Raw genomic sequence first — 21,833 nt, forward strand, 5'->3', positions numbered from 1 at the left:
CTGTGGGACAATAAAGTATATCTTATCTTATCCTAATAAAGAGACATTAATTAACTCTAACTTGTACAAAGTGCAAGATTTTATTTTGGGAACTTGAGGTGGTGTGCTGCGACAGCAGTGTCAAGGTGACATATACAGTGATAAGTAAGGGGAAAACAGAAAAACAAGTGTGAAATCATCTTAATTATTCCTTTAACAGTTAATTAAGCACATCGTGAGATGAAATAGTGACATAAAAATCTTTTCTTTTCAGTTTTGTGTTTAAACGTTTGTAAAACCAGGAGACAACAAAGTGAGAATCAACCAAATAACAAAAATATAATATAAGTAACAATGACAACATTGACGGACCATCATACAACCATACATCAGGTATCATGATCTATTATCCCGAAAGGGTAATAATAATGACCTTTTAATATAGAACAAGCTAACTTTACTGTAGCTTCACAACCATTTTAGACATGAATGTCTCTGACTTTAAACCCCATAAATACCCTAACCCCTCTCAATAATTCTTTCATTTTCAGAAGGCAAGCAGAAAAATACATTTTCTCATGCATTAAACCAAATGTGCCTAACCGTATCCATCTTGTAGTTGCCATTTGCAGAACATGAATTGTTGGTTTGAAACAGTCTGGTCTCTGACATCAAAGATGAACATGTTACGCTCTCTATACTTTTCACTTTTGGGCCCAAAAATGTCACATTACCTTTTGCATTTATGATGAGTGGAAATAAATTGTAAACAGCTGAATCGTCCAATATGAACATAATCTCTGGGGAGATGGTGCTAATAATAATGGCTATCTATAAGGGAATCCAAGACTATAGCGAGTTGAGTTCTCATGTTCATATCTGCTTTGAGGTATTTTACATTTAAACATTATTAATTACAATAGCCTACAGAAACTAACTGGGAAACACAATATGGTGTCCAAAAAAATGTGTGTCAAATGCAAAGAAATACACATAAGGTGCCATCAGAACTTGACATGTACTGCATTTTAACAATGAGTCAAAACGTGCATTTAGGCAGCATTTAGAAGAGATTTGCCCTCCTCTTCATGTCATTACGTTTCCACAGTGGAAGTATGTCAAACTCTTGAATATCCATGCCAAAGATCTCGTAGAATGAATCCCGGGACAGGTGACGCTGAAAAGGAAAGCAGGAAAGAATTAAAAAATAAAGACTGCGGAATATCTCCACAGATAATCTGTTTGGTGCATTTCTTATTCTAAAATAAAACTCACGCTGTAGGTTTGACTGAAACTAAATATGTCCTCGTCTTGTTTTTAAGGAAAACCTTTCATCAGATAATGCCACCAGTAAGGAATTTATCAACCAAGTAAGTTTTAGTCATGGTAAGTGTAGTATTTTAAGGACTAGCATTTATTTTATAAATAACATTTAAAGAGGACCTATTATGCTTTTTCCCTTTCCTTTATTGTGTTATATAGTTTTTTTGTGAGTTTAAAAGGTCTGCAAAGTTACAAAGCCCAAAGTCAACGCAAAAGGGAGTTACACATAAACGCTGCTCCTGAACTGCCTGAAACGGCTTGATTGAAGTCCCGCCTTTTTTCCCGTAACGTGGTGATGTCACCAAGTAACACATTTGCATAATACCTGCCTAGCGGCTAGTTTCGCACGCCCTCAAACAAAGCTAGCTAGAACCAAGCTGGAGCGGAGTCCGAAGAGTTTGGTTAGGTTGACCAATACCAACAGAGAGGGCCAGCTGACCAATCAGAACAGACTGGGCTTTTTTTGCGGAGGGGGGCAGGAGCGTTACAGAGGTTTTCAGGGTGAAAAAAGGTACTGTATGAAAAATAAAGCGCTTTTTGAACATTAAAGCATGTAAACATGTTCTAGTAGAAACCCAAAATACACGTTTGCACCTGAAAATTAGCATAATAGGTCCTCTTTAAAAGACATTTTGCACTAGAACTCTTGTCTTTTTGGCAAATTTCAGTGTGAAGTGAAGGTGTTGCGTTTTATTCAACAAATGGCAATTACAGACAAAAATAATGCAAAGCAGTCTGTTCAGCCGTGTAAATAATAATGCTTTTCTCACACGTTACTGTACCTCGAGTCGTGTCCTGTCAACATCATTGGGAAGCCTCCCGCGTCCTCTACTACTAACTGCGAGCAGTTGATACGGGTAGACCTGGACAAAACAACGACTGGTTGAGAATGATTATCGTACATGCTACACCTAAACACAAACTTTTGTACAAATATGCTATGAGATATTCAGATACGAGATGGAGTTAGATCATCACGTACCATGCAAATAAGCATCTTGTATAACCACTGCACAGTTGTCATGCATAGTATAGTAGTCTATAGTACCCGTGCCTAAGAGTATTCTCACATTTTGCTATTATAAAGAGAGGTTGATTTGCATGTATTATTGTAACATGACATGTCTTTGCAGTGAAAACTCTCCTCTACAGTACACATGAATATACAAACAATACTTGCTTTTGGATCAAACAAATTAGGCATAGACACTCCTCTGTCCATTCGTGTTAATGGATGTTGACCATCATGGAAGAGCTACAGAATGAAGCAAACACATGCAATGGGAAAATAACATGGCAGGATTAATCATTTCAAAGCCAAATTACTGCAAGTATATTTAGAAAATGTGCAGTTAAAGAGTCAGTTATGTAATGTGTGCAACATATATATTAAAGAAGAGATCTGCAAGCTGTATCTACCACTTTGAATTGAAACTGCATTTGAATGTAAACTTCCTAAAACATGCTCATGCAGACAGTGAGGCGAGGCCAGCGAGTGATTCAAGATCACATAAAGTTCTTCTCACATACCTTGAAGTCTGAAAGGAAAGGGAAAAGATAAAGAACAAGCAACACTAATTAATTTCTAAAGAATTATCCATCACATTGAAGTGATCAACAACATCCATGAAAGACAATAAAGATGTCTGCATACCTACCTCTGAATCTGTCAGTGCTGTAATGGGAGAAATCAGCTGACCGCGGCTTAATGAGAAGAAAAGGAAGGAAAACATTAATTCTATTCATTGAGTGCTGTAAGTTGTTCAACCTCATATAGTTTCTTTAGTGTTATTCTCGAGCTATCCTATAAAAAACATAAAGCAATAAAAAGCATGTGACTCTTTTGTAGTGTGTCATGAGTTGTGTCATAATCTACTTCAAAAAGATGTATATTTGCGCTAAATTCAGCTGACTGAATCAAAATAATGTCACTTAAAGGTGCAGTGTGTATCTGGCGGCATCTAGCAATGAGGTTGCACATTGCAACCAACTTAAACTTCTCCCGTGCGCCAAGCGTGTAGGAGAACTACGGTGTCCGATGCAAAAACGTGAATGGCTTTATCTAGAGCCAGTGTTTGGTTTGTCCGTTCTGGGCTACTGTAGAAACATGGCAGGCGTCTCCATGAAGAGTACCCGCTCCGTATGTAGATATAAACGGCTCATTCTAAGGCAACGAAAACATTGTATTTTCAGGTGATTATACACCTAAAGAAAACATACTTATCAATATTAAATTCCATTTCTGTGAATAGATCCCCCTAAATGTTACACACTGTTCCTTTAATAGCCTTACTCAATAATGCTATAGAGAGAATTAGGTATCAGTGATTTTGCTCTTACCGGATTGAGGCCATTGCGACCATATGCAGGCAAAGAGGATGTTTGGGATGTGGGGGAATTTGGATCTGTGTGAAAGTGAAACAGCAGACGGATTAGCTTATCATGAGGCGACTTACTGTACAGTCGGACGCAGCTCTTTGCCCAAATTAGATCAGACGTACTTTACTTAGCCTTTTGCTAATTGTTCCGTAAAACCGACTTCTCAGTACTGCTCTATTTTTAGATTTACGACAAAATTGCATAAGTAAGCATAGTTCAGTGAGAATGAATCAATGTAAATCAATACAAACACACAACTGAGATAACAGTCAGTAGAATATTTAACTGCTTCAAGCAGCGTTAAAATGAACTTTATAAAAGGTTGCTTGAAAGATGAAAAGGTCATATCGTACCTTGCGGTTTATAAATTGGAGGCCTCCTGTACATGTTGAAGCCTTCGTCTGCCGATAGAAAAGAATGCAGCGTCATCAGCAGAACCAAAATAATGTATTGTTAGTAATAACCTACTGTAGTGTCTCCTTTTTCCCTTTCAATGTTTTAAAGAGGACCTATTATGCTCATTTTCAGGTGCATACTTGGCCCACTCTGTTGTCATTGGTCAACCGAACCAAACTCTCAAGACCCCGCTCCAGCTCCGCTTTGTTTGACAGCGGGCCAAACTAGCCGCTAGGCAGGTATTATGCAATTGTGTTACTTGGTGACATCACCACGTTACGGAAGAAAAGGCGGGACTTCAAGCAAGGTGTTTCAGGCCGTTTAGGAGCAGTGTTTCTGTGAGGAAGAGTAACTCCCTTTGACGTGGACTTTGGGCTTTGTAACTTTGCAGACCTTTTACATGCACAAATATTACTCTATAACACACTGAAGGAAAGGGAAAAAGCACAAAAGCATAATAGGTCCTCTTCAAAATATTATTCATATGGAGTAACTTAATACCCTGTTTTTGCTGGAACTGTTGCACTTTACATTCAAAACATGCATTAAAATTGAATTATTTTCTTTTTGGTTATTTTCCCTGAAAAAAGACTGGGTTCGTGACGTGTACAATAATTGTAGTGAACCTCGCATCACTTATCAAAAATCAAACAGGCAAGCACTGAAAAAAGGTGATGCCACAGTTTACATTTGCAAAAGAAAAGCAAGTGTAGTAAATGTTTTCTGAAATACAGTATCATTTTGTGTAATTGCGGAGTTTCTGAGATGCTCATCGAGACCATTTTAAGAATCTTGAATTGAGTGAATATAAAGACTTTGACTAAATGAAGTAACGCACCGCTCGCTATACAGAAATCCGGGCTTTGTGGGTTGTTAGTGGGTTGTGAGAGATTTTCACTTCCCACCAAAAACACATGCCAGCGATTATCTGGTCAGAGCTTGTCACACACACATGATAAAACAGGCTTCAGAAGAAACACAGCACTGCTATAAATAGGCACGGCTGTAGAGGAATGTGTGAGTGAAGTTGGGATCAGGCACAGGATATATTTACTTATTTAATCAATCAAACCAGTTTTATAAATACCATACTTTGATGTAGATTTACACAAGAGATTATTTTTTTTCAGTGGGAGAATTTAGAGAGTGGTGGGTGAGGCGGAAGAACAAGAGGAAAGAAAAAGTGTAAATGTAAAATATGCAAAATGGGAATAGAAAGGAGAAGATCAATGGATTATGTGAAGGAAGAAGCTTACTGGTACATGGTGTGTGTTTTCTGTTTGGGGAACAAACTGTACGATACGATATGATATGAAAAGAGTCTGTGTGGGCGACTGACAGCCTCTGAACTTTGACCACTAGATGGCTCAGTGTTTCTAACTATAAAGTGAGTCACATCTCTGTACCATCTAAATGACAACTCTGACCCTTAAACCAGTTTGTTTTTAGTGATGTGGGTGTTGAAATTCTTATTTTACCATTGCACTCACCACAGTCCCTAGTAGTGTAGAACATAAAACGGTGGGTTTGCTATTAAATATTAATGTTTGTTAGGAAATATAAAAGATAACAGCAGGTAAGGCACTACCAGGAGGGAGGGGGGGAGGGATGCAGAAAAGGGATGCAAAAGAGCAGGGGTTCTTACCTTTGGCGTGAGGGAGAGAGTGGTGACATAAAGGGGAAGTGGGGCATGTGTCTTTGTTGTCAGAGAATAAAGAGGGAGAAAGCATCAACCCTGTTTGTTATTCCACGAAAGAAGTGGGAGGAGGAGTAGCGGAGGTAGAGGAGATAAGGGAAGGTGGTAAAACAGAGAAAAGGTGAGCAGAGGGAGGTTCATATCTTTACAAAGGTGATAAGACGATTGAGATCATTTTAACTTTTGTGCGTTTTTCTCACCTGGCCGGTGGAAGTGCTGCGGCGATCTGGACACATTTGGAGTGTAGCTGTGACGAGTGTACTTTGTGTGAACTCCAAAAGATCCGTGGCTCGTAGATTTTGGTATGCACTTTCTGTCATCAAAACCCTCCTTGAAAGAAGAAAGACACAAAACCTGTCTATGAGTAATATGATTTTAATTGGGATTTGGCACATATTGTATGTTACATGTAGTAAGTATAGTGTGTAGTAAGTAGTAAGTGCTCTACCTAAACTAAGTAAAGTTAATAAAACTAATATTTACCTCTGTGGATTCAGATACGTTTCCTGGGGACTATAAATCAAAACGACAGAAGAAGAAATATAAATGTATGAACCAGAAAGAAACACAACATACACCGTAGACACTTCACGTGAAAACTTTCTATCTCCAAACTTGTCTGATATGGATAAAGAAAAACAACTTTATCCTAACCTCTATGCATCATGTAAAATGTTTTATAAGAGGAAGACGTACAATAGTCTCAACTCTGTCATCCTTCAGCTGAATTTGAAAAATCATTAAACCTGGAGTTATGAAGTTTTCACATGAAGACAGGCGTGTGAAAAGGATTTTATTATAAAGGAACTTTCAGCCAATTATTCTAAGCAGCCTGGCACAGATCATTAATGAATGCTCGATGACAGTAAATATCAACTAACCATTTTTAGTTTATAGCAATTGACTCAATATTAAGTATGCAAACATTCAATGATTAAATTGTGAGTTGCTCTGCTTAAGACAATTGGCCAAATTCTTAAAAACATAAGTAGAGAGTAAGTATCCTGTATGCCTGCCTAGATCTTGACTTAGATATTTAAAGGGACAGTGTGTAGGATTTAGTGGCATCTAGTGGTGAGGTTGCAGATTGCAACCAACTGAATACCCCTCCGCTCACTCCTCCCTTTCCAAGTGTGTTAGAGAACTACGGTGGCCTTCAGGTAACGTAAAAACATGAAATGCTCTCTCTAGAGTTTGGTTTGTCCGTTCTGGGCTACTGTAGACCTGCTCCCTATGTAGATATGAAGGGCTCATTCTAAGCTAACAAAAAACACAATGATTCTTAGTTTGAGGTGATTATACACTAATGAAAACATAGTTATGAATATTATATTCCATTTCTGCCAATAGGTCCGCCTAAATCCTACATACTGGTCCTTTAAAGTGTTTTATTAATGAAGAAGCTGCTCCAAAACACACTTAAAGACACATCTGACCATTTTTTCAAAATAAATGTCTTTGCATTTTTGGGCCAAACACAATCAAATATATAATATATATTTGACACAGTCAAATATCAGAAGAACAAGACACTTGGTTTGACTCATAAATCAAACCAAGGAAAAAAACACCTAAACAATGATACACAAACATGTCGCCGGATAGAACTCGGAGCGTTGAATGCAGTTACCTCTGCAGGGCTTTGCCTGTCCTGTCTGTTGCCTTTGTTGTCCAAAGTAGAGGAGTTGTCGTTCACACACTTATAAGATATCATATCAGGATGCTCTATATCGTATATAGCCTTGACTCTGGGAATCGCCGCTAAGTCTCGGTAATCAATGATCTCGTTATCTACTTTTGCCTGGGACCAGGACAGGGAGGAGAGGGGAGAGGAGGGACAAAGAGGAGGGAAGGAGCAGACAGTACGGGTTACGTCACGTCAAAGGTCAAAGGTCACTTATTACATGACTTCAGGGAGGACGAATGAATCTTTAATCCCACAACACCACAATGGTCTGACTTTGGCACATAAAGTGGACAGATTAACATTATAATCTGTGTCTTTTTCACTATATAAATTATTTCTTTCAAGTATGAAAAGGTAAATAGTTTTTGGCTCATATTTTGAGGTGTTTTGATGGGGGTAAAGCTTATTTCACACAATAAACCAACAGTCTATTGATCATAACAGACTGGATGGAGGAAACAAAAGGACACCGAAAGCACCAAGTTGTTTTTATAATCAAATTCAATCTGAATTGCCAATGAATTCAAATTGATTAAGCAAATAAATCTAAATTCCTGTTCAATGTGTGGTTGATTTGAGAAAATGTATCATTCAGCCACACACACAAGATAAAATCTAATTCCGATCAGTCAAGGTAAAGTTGAAAATATATACGTTTACAGGAAAATGTAATTAAGATTCTTTAATGTTTTTTCCACATTGGCTATTTTCCTAAAATGTTTGTCTTCATTTACAAAAAGAAAGATCTCGCTTGAGAGACACTTTGTCCATGCGACTCCCCTGCACAAATAAAGGATAAACGAAATTTAAAACAAGCCACGGTGAATTGTGCACCATGGAAGGTGTTGAGCAGACGTCGTCACCAGAACTTACACAGATGGTTCGACTGGGACTCCCCGGTGTGCATGAGCCCGGCCTGGAGCAGGAGCTCTCAGATGATGATCTAGTGGGCTAAAGAAAAAAAAAATACAGCTGTTAGTTTGACTCATATGATGGTGAGAAACGTCCAGATGTTGGTAGACAGCTTCCATTGTTTTCTTTCAATGCTTCATCACTACACACACACAATTTGGGTCCTCATATCTGGTCCCTGCCAATCATGTGGGTAAAAGCAAGCACTATGGAAATCAAAAAGCAGTAGTGTACAGTATGTGTTCCATATTTGTACCTAGCAATGATATCAGTCAGACTTTGTGTATATTACTGTAAAATGTACGGGCACTAGTGGATGACAGAACACAACCAAGCATGCATCCTGGTCAACAATACTGTATAGGTGCTCTACAAATGAAAAGCTCCTCTTAATCATTCTCTGATGCAAATATCAAACTTCTAAGACAGAATCTTATTCTATGTAGCAAAAGTGTTTTCTTTTTGCCTCTGTGAATAAGCACATGAGATCTAATTGGCCAGCCTGGTGAGCAAAGTGTCGCAAGCAAGCGAGTGCGGTTAATCTCAAAACATGAGATTACAGCCTGCTCACTCTAGAAAGCCATCAATGGAAAACAGCACGCCCGCTCACAATATTAACCTTCAGTTTATGTCGGGGATAAAAGAAATCAAGAGTTGGTGTTTTTGGTCTGCTGACCTGGGAAGGAAGATATATTTTTACACAGATATCACACTCGCATCCTCCTTGTAACAGCAATTACACCAGCTGGATATAAAAGGGATAGTTCGGGTGTTTTTGAAGTGGGGTTGTATGAGGTACTTATCTATAGTCAGTGTATTACCTACAGTAGATGACGGTCGACACGCCCCCAGTTTGGAGAAGCAGACAGGAGTTACCGCACAGAACCAAAGCAATGTACTGCTTTTTTTAGGTAGGCCTTTATTTTAGGTGCTAAAATACATTTTGCTCCCGGCCCCGTTCACAGCAGTACATTGCTTTGCTTCCGTGCAGTAACTCCTGTCTGTTTCTCCAAACTGGGGGCGTGCTGACCGTCATCTACTGTAGGTAATACACTGACTATGGTTAAGTATACAACCTCACTTCAAAAACACCTAAACTATCCCTTTAACTAAGTATTTTGAGAAGTTATATATATCATATTGTGTCATGTCATGCCTTGATAGAAATCTAAGTTTGCATACTGCCTCTAACACATTGAATTGCATGTCACACAAGTTGAGTGTTAAGTTAAGGAGGTCTTACCATGTAACTGTCCTCAGCTCTGCTGTTGTCTCTGCAGTCCGGGTGCCAAACTGTTGATCCTGTGAAGGCAGCGACATTATTATGGCATGTCAAAAGAATAGCAAAGTTTACACAGTGAACATTTCATTTTCAATGTATGTATTCATCCAAGTCTAAATCTCACACTGACCTTGCAGATACATGTCTTCACCTTCTGTGAACATTTTGTCACATCGGCTGCATCTTGCACAGCTGGGGTGATAATGTTTCTCCCCTGCCTACAGCAGATGAGAGAGGCAAAAGCATCAGAGTTAGACTTTATTACCTAGAACAAAAGTGAACATTTAATACTACTTACTACTAACTCTCAACCTTTTTGGATGTGGGGGACCTGCTTCAAAAGATCTCCTCAAATCATGTTTTAAGACATAACAAAATAATCTTAATCTTAATCTTAAATAATCTTATTATACTATGCTTGTAAACTGCAGAGATTTAAAAACTTTCCCTGTTTAGCAGATGAATGTGAAAACAAACTCTGCATGGTGAAGCTCAAACATCCAAGTGAAGTTAGAATAAGAAGAGTACTGGAGAGGAACAACAAACACATTCAGTCATGATAAATTGTCGAAATCTAAAATAGAATAATTAGATTCATGTTTTTGCACCTGTCATGAGAAATGTGTCAGATCCAGTGACCGTCAAGTCATATTATTATCAATTTTGAGGGGAAAAAACTTTTAAGAAAAGGCATGTTACAAAATGTATTTAAATTACAAGTCAGGCCAATACAGATACAACCAGGAGCTTACTCTTCACTGATTTCTCACCTCTAGGACTTTTCCAGTTATAAACTTCTGACATGCTTCACATTGTATCCCAAACTGAATCTGGTAGTCCCTCTCACAATAGGGAACGCCGTCCCTGAAAGATCAGACATTAAAACACATATTCATTTCTGTGTATTAGTTTTGATGCAGGGTGCTAACATCATTTCTAATTCTAACCTTTTCTTGTTAGGAAAAATACACTCAATTGAGGGGAGGTAGAGAAAGAAAGAATTATGAATTTGTATTTACTTGCTGATATATTCTCCGCTCAGCACTTTCCGGCAGGCTTTACACTTGAAGCAGCCGAGGTGCCACTGGCCGCCCAGTGCTACCAGAGCCTGGCCGTTCTTGATGTCTCGACCGCAGCCAGAGCAGTCTGGGAACACACACACACAAACACACATATACATATTCATTAAGAGTTACCATTGAACATCTGAATAGGCTCTATATTCACATTTTTTAATTCATATTACACAAAATGTGTTGGGCCCAGTTGCTCTGGTGATAGATCAATTCCAGTACCTCCGTTCTTCTTACTTATTTCTGGATATACATGTATAAACTGATTTGAGTTGCTGTATTCCTGTGGATTCTTTTTTTAAACCAGCCCCTTTCTGTACAGTCTTAAAGAGAGACTCTTAACTCCAGAGGCTTTGTGAGTCTGGATCCTCTATTGATCCCTGTCCTATCTATAGTTGTCAGGTGGATAAGGTCACGTTGAGATGGAAAGTTGAGTTCTGCTGTATCTCTTAGTCCGAACTGAGTCATTGAGCTGGCAGGATCCCAGGAGGATAACTGGATTTTAAAGGTAATGTCAACTCAGTGTTGTGACCACAGCTGCACAATGTTCAAAGCATAATCCACTGTCTGATTATGTCTGCATGGGATCAAAGTCTTGGGTCTATTTTTAAAGCTTCGTTAATTCATATTTTTGATGTGAACACCGGGTTAGATGTCCAGAGTAAATCATACAAGAGTACACTTACTGCTGGAACGGCGGATATCTTTGGGAGTAGGAGACACGGGTCGGATACAGCGCTGACAGAGGCAGTTCTTTCCACTGAAGGTGACCCGATCCCCAGCAGGAAAGGGCTGTCTGAGAGAGAGAGAGGAAGAGACAGAGGTATACCACACAATTCTTTGAAAAAAATATATATTCTGCCTCCAAACTCCCAATTCTTTTTTCACAATTACTTGCAAACGGCGCACACAAAGCAGGCCGGGTGGTAGGTCTTCCCCAAGACTGTGACCACCTCCCCCTCCACAAACTCCCCACAGTTGTTGCAGACTGTGCCGTGAAGCCTCTGGAAGTCCAGCGGGCAGAGGTAGTCGCCGTTCTTCATGAAGAAGCCACTCTGAGCCAGGTCACATCCGCACACTATAGTGCACACAGACACACAGGGTGAGACAGATGACAACAGAAAACATTAAAGCTGCAATAATCTATTTTCTTTTTTTAAATTATCTTTAGATCAATGGACTGAAGTGTAATGTGTTGCTTGTCACTCATCAACAGCTCTGATAGACCCACTGTATGCTTTGACTGACTATAGCTAGTGAGCTAATACAGCTAGACTAGACTACATCATGTTTGGTTAAACTTGTTTGTCATAACTTTATAGGGTGGCAAAATGTGTGTTTTCAGCTTGTTCCTGGCCAAGTAACCAAAGATCTCAATTAAAGGAACAGTGTGTAACATTTCAGGGGATCTATTAGCAGAAATGGAATATAATATTCATAACTATGTTTTCATTAGTGTATAATCACCTGAAACTAAGAATTGTTGTGTTTTCGTAAGCTTAGGATGAACCCTTCATATCTACATAGGGAGCGGGTCTTCTTCATGGAGTCTGCCATGTTGCTCCGCCATGTTTCTACAGTAGCCCATAACGGACAAACCAAACACCGGCTCTAGAGAGAGTTTTTACATTACCTGACTTGTGAAACTGTGGTAACGTGAGCCGTGGAGTGCAAAACCGTGGTACCGCCAGCCGCCGTCTGACTTCCGTTGCTCCTAAAGTAGTGTTATTATGGTAAAGATGGCCTCTGAGCAAGGCAGACGACATTACCACAGTTTTGCACTCCGCGGCTCACGTTACCGCAGTCTTGGAAACGGAAGAGTGAGCGGTGGGGTACTCAGTTGGTTGCAATCTGCAACCACACCACTAGATGCTGCCAAATCCTACACACTGTACCTTTAAATCACCTTTATGAAACAAACACACGGCAATTTACTCAAATTTGCTCACCTAAATACTTCCATTCTGCACTTAACAAGGTATGACACTACTGTTTTCCTGTCTCATTCAATAGCCCTGCTCTCAATTCTTACGTTACCTTATATTTGTGTTGACTGACCATTTGACCCTATAATAGCCAGAATTCATCTTTTGTCTTTATGTGTATTGGTTTGTTTACGTTGCCTTTTGACCGACATTACATTTTTTGTGTTCTTTTATTATTTTGTAAAGAGCTTTGGGACAAGGTATTTGTAACTTTATCTGTTATGTATAAATTAAATTTTGATTTGTTTTGTATTTTGGTCAATAACTATGAACTTACAGTTTAAATTGTCACCTTTTTTTATTATCAGTAGTAAGTTAACAGCAACTACGTAATCCATCAAAGACATGAGATAAATGCTATTTGGGCTGTCTGACTTCACGGTGCTGCCAGGGTTTCTGAAGTGTTTATGTGACGGACACGTTACTGACAGGGAGGCAGTGTTTTCTCCAAGCTTGTTCGGAGTCATTTGATACCGCGGCACAAGCCGTTTCCGACACTGTCCCTCTGAACCGGCCAAGGACATGAGATTTATGTTGCTCTATTCCTGTCCTGCTGTGCCTCACTCACAACGTATGTGTGTTATGTTTTTTAAAAAGTACTATTTTTAAGAGTTTTATGTGTCTTCATTCCTCTGAGAAATTACATACATAATAACTAATGATGAATCTTTGTCTTCTGATGTTCGTAAATGCATAAAGTGACTGTCTCAGATACTGTGACAATTGTTATTCTCCTTCTTTCTGTAACATAAAGTTTAATTTACTTTGATAAAACATTTATGGATCACTAAAACAAATAAGACTGATTTTAATTCACATTCATAGTGAAACCTTTTGAGGTAAATTCTGATTCAGAGAATCCAGGTCTTCCCACTGTTAAAGCACTGCAGGCTTCTCTGCTCTGAGAGTCTCTTTGTCTCCTCTGCGTTATAAACACCGTCACAATGTGATGAAAGGGCAACAATGCGAGAAGCTTGTCGGTTTCCATTAGTTGGGGACAATAGTGCGATGAGGAAATATGTTTTCCACGAAGCAAAGTAATTCCGGTGAATGACTGTCGAGACACAACAGCCCATTGATGCAGAATATTTTGTAATAAATTGAATTTGATGGCACCAGCAGACCGACTAATGAATGACCAGCAAATTCTGCTCAATTTAAAACTAACCTACTGAAAATAATGTGTTTTAATGCAACCTAAAGGGTCAAATGTTACTTGCGTTACTGCTTGTATGGAAATTGTTTTAACTGGAAATCACAAAATTACATAATTTAAAATCAAACCCCACCACAGTACTCTAGTCTTAGTGAGCAGTGCCAGTAAACAAATGCATTATTAAGCCTCCGATGCCATTATTTCAAGAAGTGATTTGGAGCAAAAGTCAGGAATTGAGTCAGAACATGTGTTCAAGGCAGCCACCAATTCATCTCCACTGCACATTAAATTCATTGGATTGCTCTCAAGTTTACCAATTGTCCAAATTTAGACACCTACAAGGAGTCTACCATTGAGCTTGCCTCATTACATAAAATTCTGACTGAGGTGTGATTTGCAGGATAGACCAAAAGTGCGTTTATTGATGGTACTACTCACCCTTGCAGGTAAAGCACTTTATGTGGAAGTGGCTGGCCTGGACTCGCAGCACCTCTCCCTTGCATGGGCCCCCACACCTAAAGCACTGGATGACCCGCCTCCCCCCCGGAGAACACGGGTAGGAGCCATCGTGATTATGCATCACTACAGGAGAGAGAGGAATAAATGAATCAGGTAAGTCTTGTTTTCTTGTCAGCAGGTCATAAAATGTTATTCTACAGTGCCTGAAAATGCCAAGTCTTGGTCTTTACTATCTTCTTGCCTCTGTTTATTAGGCTTTAATCAAGTAGGCCTAACAGTCACGTAACCCCTTGTAATTGTCTGCAAGTCATTTCTACACTCTTATGTTTGCATACAGAAAGTACTGTCAGTTTATACTGTATATCTGCTAGTTTTAAAGGTCCCATATTGTAGAAAGTGAGATTTCCATGAGTTTTTGGATTATAAAGAAGGTATAGGTGCTATATAAATTCTGTGAAAATATCAAAACGATCAATCCACAGAGAAATGAACACAGCCGTATTCTGAAATTGTGCTAAACGAGCCGTCAGGACTTCAGTAAGGTTGTGATGTCACAACTGTACAGTAGCGACAGCGCGGTCGTGTCTAGAAGGTAACTCACAAGTTGCCAAACTCTCGCGAGATGGTTGAGGTTAGGCATTGAGCGGTTAAGATCAGGATAGGTCATCTGGCACCACGTTTTCACAACTTGTGGGTTACCTTCTAAACACAACCTGACAGCACAAAGGCAGAATGCTGACCAATCAGAGCAGACTGGGCTTTTTCGGGAGTGGGGGAAAAAAAGAGACAGGTGCAAACAGAGGGTGAATACAGGTATATTCAGACAGACAGTATGAGAAAAATTAAGTGTTTTGTTGAACATTAAAGCATGCACACATGTTCTAGTAGAAAACCAGAAATACAAGTAGGCTTATGAACCTGAAAATGAGCATGACATGTCCCCTTTAATATTTTATCATGCCAGGAGAGTTGGAAAGCTCTGGTCGATTTAGCAAAGAGGTCTGTTACAAGTGTGTTGGCATGCTAAAACTTTAGGAATAAACAAAATAAAGCCTAGGCTGATTAGAATGACATTAGTTTTGCCGGTATTTGGTCACAAATTCATTTTCCAATACTTCCAAAAGATCCTTTTCTGCCTGAACAGTTCATTACAACACAATAGTCCCTCAGCATTGTCCTGTCAGTGCTTACATAAGTGAACGTGATGTACAGACACGCTTTGCTTTGGCACAGAAACACACAAAGTCATAATCTGCCTCACAGAGACAGACAAGAGCTCAAGAAGAAGCCATTATTTCTCACATTATTTCTCATAAAAACACCAGTAAGAGTATTCTGCATGAGCGTTGCTGGCTTGTGCGCCTGTCTCATACTGTAGCGAGAACCTCATTCCTTCTCCTCCTGTCTCTTTCGTGTTTATATGGCAGCAGAAGCAGCGGATGCCTGCCTGTACAATCTAATCACGGCCCAGTTGAGAGGTCTTGAATGTGATTAGCAGAGGAGAGAGGGGGAAAGAATGTGGCACGGTGAGAGCGCTGTGTGGACACTCAGCATACAAATAGATAAACAGACACATGAGCTTCACCTTCTCTGTTTTTCATATACAGTTCCGTCACACAGAGAAGTCATAACAAATTCACGTATTAACCAGTATTAACTCAGTTAACGTCAGCTGCACTGACATGTACGAGTTGTGTCTTAACTTATTTGACCCAAACAGAAAGATTTCCTCACACTCACAGCTGGAAAAGGGATTTTTTTTCTAAACTGTTCCCAACTCAGCCTTGTGAATACTAAGAAAATTGAGTCAAGCACCATCGGTATGTGGCCGCAAATCTGCCCCCCACAACAGGAGAGATTTGTCACTATGGCAACAAGCATGAAGTAACGAACTAGATTAAGAGACCAAAAGGTTAATATGAAGCTCACTGTGACTGATTGTACAGTTGTGCAATGCTGCTGTGATGGTTATTAACTTCCAGTATAGGCCAGCTGCTGTAATACAGACTATTGGTGATGAAAGATTAGTAATCATTACTTAACATCCTGGATCAGTCTAATAAATAAATAAATTAATATACATGCAAACAGCTACAACTTTAGCTTTAGAGCAGGCTTCTGATTTTTGCAAGCAACACATTTCACTGTAACTTTTCATAAAAGCAAAAAAAGCACTTTGGGTCATACAGAAAGGATTTGATTAGTCATCCTTTACACATTTTTTTGTTAGGATTTTAGATTATTCCTGCCAACAGAAGAGCAGTAGGAGGACGATGTGTGATAGCAATTATGTAAAATCTGATCTCAAAAAACCTTGTGAAAAATAGGTGTTATCTCTGCCAAATCCTAGTGGGAATATAACCATGGCACTCCAACAATGACTGAAAACTGAGCCAAACTGGCCTTTGTCCTAGATCGCCTGAGATATTTGTTAATGACAGAGCTGTGATGCCAACACAACAACATCACACAAACTCTCCCACTGTTTAGAAATGTTTGAACATTTTGTTTTGCTGTAAATTGACTGATGGAGAAAGACAGGCTATACTACATAGTATTGTGTGTTTATACAGTAACACAATATAACCTACAGTATGTGTGTGGTATTATCCAGTATATATAATGTATACCCTTTGTGGTGAAACTCATGTGTGGAGTCAGCAGATGGAAATATTTCAAGAGTCCAGCATGTCTTCCGCTCTTTCTTGGTCTCTCGCAGAATGTGAAGCTGATATGGTGTCAAGTATTAGCAAATGGTAGATTTAGAAAGACGGCAAATGGAGAGAAACCTGAGACGGGCAGCTAATCACACAACACAACCCGCTATCTCGAACCTGCGTCTGTGTGTGTGTTCAAGGAGTGAGGGAGTTTCTATTTCAAGTGTTCAGATTCTTTTCTGTAGATGTTTAAATATACCTCATTCTAATTTTATTTAAAGCACAAAGTAATTAAATCTTAGCTATGCTTAATATACAATAGGACTTTAATTTTAGCCATACAATGAGGTCAAAAAAATTACTTTTTGAATGATATTAGTGTGTGTTATATGGACTACAAGCTGTATTTGGTTATGTATTTGTGTTAAAAATCGTCTTTAAAGGTTTCAGCGGCCTTGAATTTTGGGGGGGTACAAAGATTTTTAGTGAAAATACATAATTACGATACGATACGATACAGTACGATACGATACGATACGATACGATACGATACGATACGATACGATACGATACGATACGATACGATACGATACGATACGATACGATACGATACACTTTATTGTCCCTCTTGTGGAAATTTGTCTTGGACTCAAGTGCTGCACACCATCATAAATAATACATAAATAAAAACATTAAAAACAAACAACAATCCACATGTAAACAGAGAAACACATACCAATGTAAACCGCAAACAACATATATTGCACATTACCCATACTGTATGAGATCATGCACAAGATCTGCATAAAACAGCATAAATAATAAAGAAATATACTTGCACTTGCACCCCAAGTTTGCCAGGAACATAATATAGAATATCAGTGAACATGTCAGGCTCTTTTTCCTACACTAAAAATTATCCTGCGACACATCTAGAAAGCATGTGACTTGATTTTAGATATTTTGGAATAGCACCTACAGTGACTAAGGCGTGTGTACATGCTATGATTCAGAATTACTACTTAAAAAATGATTTGTATAAACTACTTCCATTCAGCATACGTGGATCGACTTCAGGAGTTTCTTGAGGACAGCAGACTACAGTATCAGGAGGCTATCGTTATTATCTCAACAGCCACTAGTTTAGTAAACTTTACTCTGACAGAGTAAAGAGTCACTACAGCAGTTTAGGCACAGTATAATATCTGTCTGTTCCTTGTGGCTGCAAAATAAAATAATCAGAATAATTCAGAAGTATTGCTGAAATCACATGCTGGTCTTATCCCACCACGATGCTCTACCATCTGCTGTAACAGCTATGCTTGCACTTTTCCCTACTTGGCAACCACTGTTTTATCTCTACATTCAGTTTGTAGATTTGGGAAACGTTTCAGAATCATTACTGTTTGGTAATCTTAACAAGTCAAACATTTAAAAAGTAGAGTGTAAATCCATGTCAGAATTCAAAACACCAGAGCTTTCACACAGCCAAATATCAGCCAAGCTTTACCAGATTACTAACAGCATGCAGTTTGAACAAGATTTGTAATACCACTGCACAATATAAGACAATGTATAACACAACAATATTATAAAAGTTAACACATAGAGCAGCCAAGACAAAGTCATAAGCAGAAATTGTTTTGACCTTTAAAACAATCAAATGCCATCTCAAGATTACAAGCACAAACTCAATAGACAATAATAAAGTCAGCATAATAATGTGTCACACTGATAATTTTCTTGAACGGAAATGTCATCATGGATGACGCTCCGAGACTTTTTGACTAGATAAAAAATGTTATACTTACTATCAAGTTGAAAACAAATCATAAGTATGTAAAGACAAACATAACACACAAGCAGACACACACCTTTTCTTTCTCATCCTCTAACATACACACACAAGCTATACCTTTCTCTTTCATGACAGCTGGTTTCTGCTGGTCTGTGGGAGCTGTGGCTCACTGCAGAGTGAGGAGAGGAACTAACTGGACTGCTGGTTCAAGGGAAAGGGGGTGGTCCAAAACACAGAGGGCACGCAGGAGTGTGTGTGTGTGTGTGAGTGTTCTCAAAGAGGACAGTAGGAGTGGCATTATACTGTTGTGCTTCTGAACAAGAGTGATGTAATCCCAGATATCTAATGCTGACATAGTTATGTATTTTTTTGATATAATTTAGTTTTTTTAGGTAAATTAATAGGGGTGTAAGAAAATATTGATACGTTGGAGTATCGCAATATTATGTTTTGTGATACTGTATTGATTCTCAAAAACAATATTGATATTTAATTAACAGTTTCCATGCAAAGATTCGTGGCAGACTGACTCAGATTGCTCAAGAAATAGTGCTATGATGTTGGATGTTAGAGGGACTGTGATAAATGCTGATCCCGTTGTTCTGAAGGCATAAAAAATGTAAACTTTTAAACTCAGATTTTATGAATATGGCGCTGTGTTCTTTATTCTTTTCCTAAAATTTGATTTGAACAAATCACAACATATTGCCTTAGTTACAGTATCGCAATATATTGAATCGTAACCCCTGTATCGTGATACGTATCGTGTCGCCAGGTTCTTGCCAATACACGGCCCTGTAAATCCCAATAACTTGTCAAGCTTTTAAACTCCTTCAGATATGGCGATGAGATGACATTCACTTATAATAACCAGCCCATTGATGACACATTTAAAATGAATGGCTACAGATTCTCTGTTCCTTTGCAGAAAATTGCAGTAATATTTGTGTATCTGTGATGTGACTGTTGCTCATACAGATGATTCGGTGATTACATTACCTGCTGTTGATATTTCTAGCTTTCAAATATTGCTCTCTTGCATTTTGTGACTCCTCTTCTTTTGGAACTAACAAACTGAATAAACAAGTTGCCTCCTTATACACACAGGCTTCTTTCGTCCGCGTAGTCTGAAGTCTTTTAACCTGATAAATGAGGCACAATATTGTATAATAAGTTCTATGATAAGTTTGTGTAGAGGCAGCAGTCAAATGAGACAATGTCAAAGGGCTGAGAGCATACTGTAGTCTGACAGACCAAAAACCTTCCATATTTAATGAAATGAAGAACTGTGGTGATGAATAGCAAAGCCAGTTGACTAGAAGACATAATATTATGTGTGTGCAACGTTATGGTTTGTTTAATAGCTTCATTTCTCGTTATTGAATAAAAATAAAGCAGACTGTACATTATTAAATATAGGGCTGTGTATTGGCAATAATCTGGCGATACGATACGTATCATGATACAGGGGGTAACGATTCAATATTTCACGATATATTGCGATACTGTAATACTGATTTATAAAAATAACATTTTTGGAAAACTGTCATAGTATAAAAAAATGTACCACCATATGCATAAAATCGGAGTAAAAAACATTGACTTTTTATGCAGTGGGATCTAGATTTGCATTTATCACAAAATCAATACACAGTCACAAAACATAATATCGCGATACTCGATATTTTTTTACACCCCTAATTAAATGCTGCATAATTATTTGTTTTAACTAGGGGTGTAAGAAAATATTGAGTATCGCGATACAGTATCACAAAACATAGTATCGCGTTACTCAATATTTTCTTACACCCCTAGTTAAATCAAATCATTATGAAGCATTTTCCCTGTTGGAAATTAATGTGATATGGTACATACTAAATATAAAACATTTCATGGCTAAATTCTAGACTGTAACAACTTATCACCCGTGGCAACCACATAAGGTAGTAAACAATAATCCATTACCTGACAACTCTGCAGGTATGCTGGCCAGCTTCTCACACAGGATGTAGTCGTTGGGGTTGAGGAAAGGCAGCTGCTCCACCATGGACTGTTTGGGAATAAGGTAGAGAACCTCGGCAAGTTCACCATCTTCAATAATCGACATGCGCCTGACAGAGTTCTTCCTCTTGACCCGGTCCAACACCACCATTTCATTGCTGTGGCTGGACCCGCAGAGCTTGCCCAGGCTGCTGAGGTTGAGAAGGCCCGACATGTTCGCGTCGTCGAGGCTGTCGGCCGCACAGTTCAAGCTGCAGATTGACATCAAGTGAGAAACCATGAAAGCAAATCTCAAGATGTCAAAGCCCTCTGTTGAATGTCAGGTATTAAGTTGCTCTCTAAGACTTTGTGACTGACTCAGCGTGTGTGTGTGTGTGTGTGTGTGTGTGTGTGTGTGTTGTCAATCAGGCTGTCAAAGACTTACTCCAAACACACTCCCCTTAAGAAGATTAAGAAAGGTGTATTTTTAGGGTTTATCTTCATGGTAAACAGAGGATCTGAGCTCTCAAGGAAGTCTCTCCATCAGGTTAACCTTTTCGCCTCCATTCCAGTGACTTTAACTCGTCATCACATGAGTTGCATCATTCTAATAATCTAGTGATTGGGGCACTCGTTTAAGAAGATTATGAGCTGTATTGTATCGTCCAGCTAGAATCATATGATTTAAATCTTCATGTCTGTCTGATCTTTGGCTGGATTATAACCGAATAAAAGGACACATAATAATTAAATTTCCGGAACCTTTCATAACCCTCCCACTGCAAATACATGTGATTTGATTGCACATGTGATCAGTAATCTAGTGTGTCTTTTGAACGCTTAGCTTTAGAGCAGGGAGTTCTCCACCTTTATCCTGGCACAGAGTCCGGGACAGGAGGTTTGGCACCTAAAGTATTTGTGGACTGCAGTGTTATTCAAAGGCAGACGAGTCTGTCAAGAACCCTTTAGGCACTCTCTAATCTGCATTTAATCAAATTTCAACAACAAAAACTACTCCGATGTTACAGTTTGTTGATTATTATGTAAAAATGGGCTGAAGTTGATGGAAAG

The 21,833-nt window shown here is 38.8% G+C and overlaps 1 protein-coding gene across 5 annotated transcripts; it reads right to left on the bottom strand.

Moving 5' to 3' along the window:
* Positions 1-57: 57 nt before the first annotated feature.
* Positions 58-21,048, bottom strand: LOC119479978 (actin-binding LIM protein 1-like). Of its 5 annotated transcripts, none has more exons than XM_037756018.1 (21): positions 20,748-21,044; positions 14,307-14,450; positions 11,622-11,805; positions 11,414-11,523; positions 10,674-10,800; positions 10,425-10,518; positions 9,785-9,872; positions 9,616-9,674; positions 8,992-9,048; positions 8,334-8,411; positions 7,404-7,574; positions 6,257-6,286; positions 5,974-6,103; positions 5,723-5,812; positions 4,035-4,082; positions 3,643-3,707; positions 2,961-3,006; positions 2,833-2,840; positions 2,483-2,557; positions 2,085-2,165; positions 58-1,156 (listed from the first exon to the last, which is right to left on the bottom strand). In XM_037756018.1, the coding sequence occupies exons 1-21, from the start codon at positions 20,995-20,997 to the stop codon at positions 1,043-1,045; spliced, it is 2,049 nt and encodes a 682-aa protein (XP_037611946.1). In that variant the 5' UTR covers positions 20,998-21,044; the 3' UTR covers positions 58-1,042. The 5 variants fall into 5 exon arrangements, with proteins under 5 accessions (XP_037611946.1, XP_037611949.1, XP_037611948.1 ...); XM_037756021.1 differs by lacking the exon at positions 20,748-21,044 and adding an exon at positions 18,900-19,009; XM_037756020.1 differs by lacking the exon at positions 5,723-5,812 and having other exon boundaries at positions 20,748-21,048.
* Positions 21,049-21,833: the final 785 nt, after the last annotated feature.

Source organism: Sebastes umbrosus, chromosome 20 (genome assembly GCF_015220745.1).
Source record: "Sebastes umbrosus isolate fSebUmb1 chromosome 20, fSebUmb1.pri, whole genome shotgun sequence".
NCBI lineage: Eukaryota > Metazoa > Chordata > Actinopteri > Perciformes > Sebastidae > Sebastes > Sebastes umbrosus.

Bases quoted from the DNA above. Each gene is read 5' to 3' on its own strand.
- LOC119479978 (XM_037756018.1), bottom strand. From the start codon at position 20,997: ATGTCGGGCCTTCTCAACCTCAGCAGCCTGGGCAAGCTCTGCGGGTCC. The intron at 7,575-8,333 runs GTAAGTTCTGGT...TCCTGGTCCCAG, and splicing joins GTCCCAGTCGAACCATCTGT to GCAAAAGTAGATAACGAGAT. The intron at 2,166-2,482 runs GCAAGTATTGTT...TGTTTTGTCCAG, and splicing joins CTAATTTGTTTGATCCAAAA to GTCTACCCGTATCAACTGCT.